Source organism: Tupaia chinensis, unplaced genomic scaffold, assembly GCF_000334495.1.
Source record: "Tupaia chinensis unplaced genomic scaffold, TupChi_1.0 Scaffold000215_1, whole genome shotgun sequence".
NCBI lineage: Eukaryota > Metazoa > Chordata > Mammalia > Scandentia > Tupaiidae > Tupaia > Tupaia belangeri.
In genome coordinates, this window is record NW_006159690.1 from 4,277,757 (window position 1) to 4,281,682 (window position 3,926).

General features: G+C 42.2%; 1 protein-coding gene across 1 annotated transcript in view; it reads left to right on the plus strand.

Moving 5' to 3' along the window:
- The window catches only part of RAVER2 (ribonucleoprotein, PTB binding 2), a 99,637-nt gene that overhangs the window by 5,661 nt on the left and 90,050 nt on the right, over positions 1 to 3,926 (plus strand). Inside the window, exon 3 of the mRNA XM_006147547.3 lies at positions 1,033 to 1,193. Coding sequence (XP_006147609.1) covers positions 1,033 to 1,193 — 161 coding nt within the window. The remainder of the gene's footprint in view (positions 1 to 1,032; positions 1,194 to 3,926) is intronic.

Sequence of the window (3,926 nt, forward strand, 5' to 3'; positions counted from 1 at the left end):
TGGGGGGTGATTTCTCACTCTCTGTCTCTCTGTCTCTGTCTTTCTGGCGAGCACACTTGCCCTATAACAAAAAACCTCTCAAAAAAAAAAAAAAAGAATGCCCACAGAGATGAGAACCAGCAGGTGGCATAGTGGTTAAGGCACTGGACGCTCCCACATGGGTGACTATGGTTCAAGTCCTGGTTCTGATGGCTTGCTTTCCCGCTTTCCATCTTCTTTTTCTCTCTGCCTCTCTCTGGTCAAAATAAAATCAATGAATGAATAAATAACTTCTCTGTGAACTTGTTCTATTGACTTTTTTGGAGAGGTTTTTGCTATAGGGCATGTGTGCTGGCAAGAAAGACAGAGAGAGACAGAGAGACAGAAAGTTAGAAATCACCTCCCAGGGAGGATGGCCAGCCACAATCCTTTCTTCTCCATTCTCTTCTTGGGATCTTGGGTACGCACGCACATGAACGCCGCGTGAGTTTAAGCCACCAGGTCCAGGACTCCACTACGTCAACTACATGGGAGTCCAGCGACATAGCCATTACGCCAACTGCTGGTCCCGAATACATATTTCTTAAAAAAAAAATAAATGCCCACGAGATGATCATGCCCTCTTGAATCAATCACTGAACTGCTCTTGCACCTGAGACCTCCACACCTAATTTTGTCCTTAAAAATACATGTGGAGAATGTCTTTCAGGGAGACCGGGTTTATTCAGCATGAGCTGCCCACTCTCCTTGCTTTGTGCTTTGCAATGAAGCTGTACCTTCCTTCATCAGACCACGTACCTATAGTTTGGTTTTATACCACATGGGCGAGCAAAGCTGATTTGAGTTTGGTCACAATAACAGCCTTTAATAATAGTCTTCGGGTGCTGTTATTATCTGCTTTAGAGAGGAGTCTGAAAGTCAGCCTATTTGAAATAGTCTCTGATGCTTTAAATAGTTGTTCCAGTTACACAGACTGGAATCCAGGTAGTCTGAGTCCAGAGCCTGCTCTCCACTATATTCTGCTGCTGCTTTGTGCTACTGTGGTTTTCTCAGAAACATCTCACAAATCCAGCCTTGCCTCTGGCTACATTTATACAAGGTTACATTATCTGGGCTCCAAAAGCAGGTGGATTTGCATTGGAACTCTGGGGCCCCTGTCTGCTACGTGACTTTGAATAAGGCACATGACCTTCTCTGCCTTTTGTCCCTCATTGGTAAATAGGTATATGCTAGCGACATCACGGATAGGTATATACTAGCTACAGGCTACAGAACAGATTGAGTATTGGGCTTTTTTTGGTTTTGTTTTTAGTTTTTGCTATAGGGTGTGTGCACTCACTGGAGAGAGATGGGGCCAGATAGAGGCCTGGGGAGAGAAATCACCCCCTGGGTAGACAGCCACACCACACTCCCTTCTCCTCCATTATCCCCTTGGGATTCTGGGCATGCATACACACATGCCTGGCATGTTTTCCTTCTTTTTTTTTGGAGAGGCTTTTGCTACAGGGCACGTGCGCTCACCAGAAAGACAGAGAGAGACAGAGAGACAGAAAGTGAGAAATCACCCCCCACCCAGGGGGGATGGCCACACCACAATCCCTTCTCCTCCATTCTCCTCTCGGGATCTTGGGCACGCATGCCCAACGCCCAGCATGAGTGTAAGCCATTGAGTCCGGGACTTGAATCGTGGTCAACTACGTGGAAGTCCAGCCACATAGCCATTATGCTAACTGCTAGTCCGTACCTGGCATGTTTTTCAAGCCTCTGGTCAGGACATGAGCTGTGAAATCAGCCAGGTGGGATCCAGTAGTCCCAACCACCCTGCTGCTAGCTGGTTCGAGTTTAAATAAATAATATAAAGAAAAAAAAGAAAAGCTTAAGTAACAAAGCTCTATTCATTTCATTACTATTATTGTTATTATTCTACACCAGTATAAGGCCTCATGTGGGCTGCACTTTGTTTCTAAAGATTCCTAACTGGGCTCCCTAACCTGATTAATTAATTTTCTCCATTGTCGTCAGAATTATTTTTTAAAAAGCTAAATTTCATCATGTCAACTCCCTTCCTAAAATGCCTCTGATGTTCCTTTTCTCTAAGGGATTGCATTTTGTGCCTTACAACAATACTGACTTAAAATGGGATCAGCTTCGGGGCCAGCAGATGGTGTAGTGGTTATGTCACTAGACTCCCACATGGCTGACTGCAGTTCGAGTCCCCCGCCTGGTGGCTTGAAAATCATGATGGGCAAATATTTGTGCGTGCCAAAGATTCCAGGAGGTGAATGGAGGAGAAGGGATTCCCTCTCACTCTTTCATTCTCATCCGGTGAGTGCACCCGCCCTAAGGCAAAAAAAAAGGGAGGGTCTTGACTTCTTAAAATATGATGACATATTCTACCTGTCTGGTTTATTTCCTTCTACTCTTCCTAGAGAAGCACAGCCAACCTAAACATCAAACTTTTTCATGGACAGGCCCATCTTTTTGATGCCTTGGGACCGCTTTCTGTTCTGTTTCAGTACTTGTCTCATTTTCATCTAGGAAACTCTTATCCTCCAAGACTCAGCTCCTCATGATGTTTTTCTCTAAACCAATTGTAGAACTTTAAGAACACACCAAAATAACCATCAATATTTTAAAAAATAAAATAAAAAGCTAAAGTGAGCATGTAGGTGATGTCATTTATTTATTTATTTATTTATTTATTTATTTATGGTTGATGTCTTAAGAGATAATTACGTGGATCATGATCATCACTTGTGGGTATTGGCAAATCCACTGCAATTTGATCACTGTACTTCAGATTAGAGTGCTTCTTTAGTTTACCAGGGAAGCTGCTATTTAGAGCCAGGCCAGGGCTCGCCCCTTAACCTAGTGGTTAAGAAAGCCTGATCCCACATGGCTGACTACAGTTCAAATCCTGACCTCAGCAGCTTGAAAAACATACCAGGTGCAAGTGTGTGCATGCCCCAAATCCTGACTAAGTGGAGAAGGAATTACGGCATGATCACGCCTCATTAAGAGGTGGTTTTTCTCTTTCTCTGGTGAGGGCATGTGCTCTTCGGTAATTAAAGAAATAAAGAAATAAAAATTAAAGTAAAAGCCAAGCCAAAACAGAAATGAATGTGATTCTTCTGAATCACAGTAGCACTTTTCTAAGTCTTTGCAGTTTCTATTTCTTTTCTTTTTTTTCTTATTTCTTTTATGTGGCAATAACAATCAATCCAGGGGCCAGCATGTAGCATGGTGGGTTAGGCGACTGGATTCCCACATGGTCACCTGCAGTTTGAGTCCTGGACCCACCAGCTTGCTTTCTCACTTTCTCTCTGTTTCTCTCTCTCTCACTCTGTCCCTCTCTGGTCAAATTAAAATAAATAAATGCATAAAAAGTTAAATAAAAACATTAAAAAAATCAATCCAGTTTTAAAATTTCAAAATTGAAATTTTTCGAATTCCTTGAAAATAATTGAACGAAAGAAACAAGGAAAGAAAAAAAAAAAGAAAAAAGGAAAGATAGTTGATTTGAAACCTAGAGCAGTGTTTATCAAAATGTGAATGATTCATTAGTGGCACACAAAATCAATTTAGTGTGTTACCTTAGAAATATTAAAAATGGGAGGGGGGTGGCAGGTGGCATGTTAGGTAAGGGTGCTGGACTCCCACATGGCCGATCACAGTTTGAGTCTTGGACTTGGCTGCCTGCTTTCTCACTTTCCCTTTCTCTCTCTCACTCTGGCCCTCTCTGGTCAAATTAAAATAAATGAATAAATTAATGAAGTTAAATAAAAAATAATTATTAAAAAAAGAAATATTAAAAATGGAACCAGATTGAATACAAAATACAGAATGCGCTCATGATGTAAAGGTATGTTTTTGGGGGGTCTGGCAGGTGGTGCAGTGGTTGAGGTGTTGGACTCCCATATGGCTAACCACCGTTCAGGTCCCCGGAC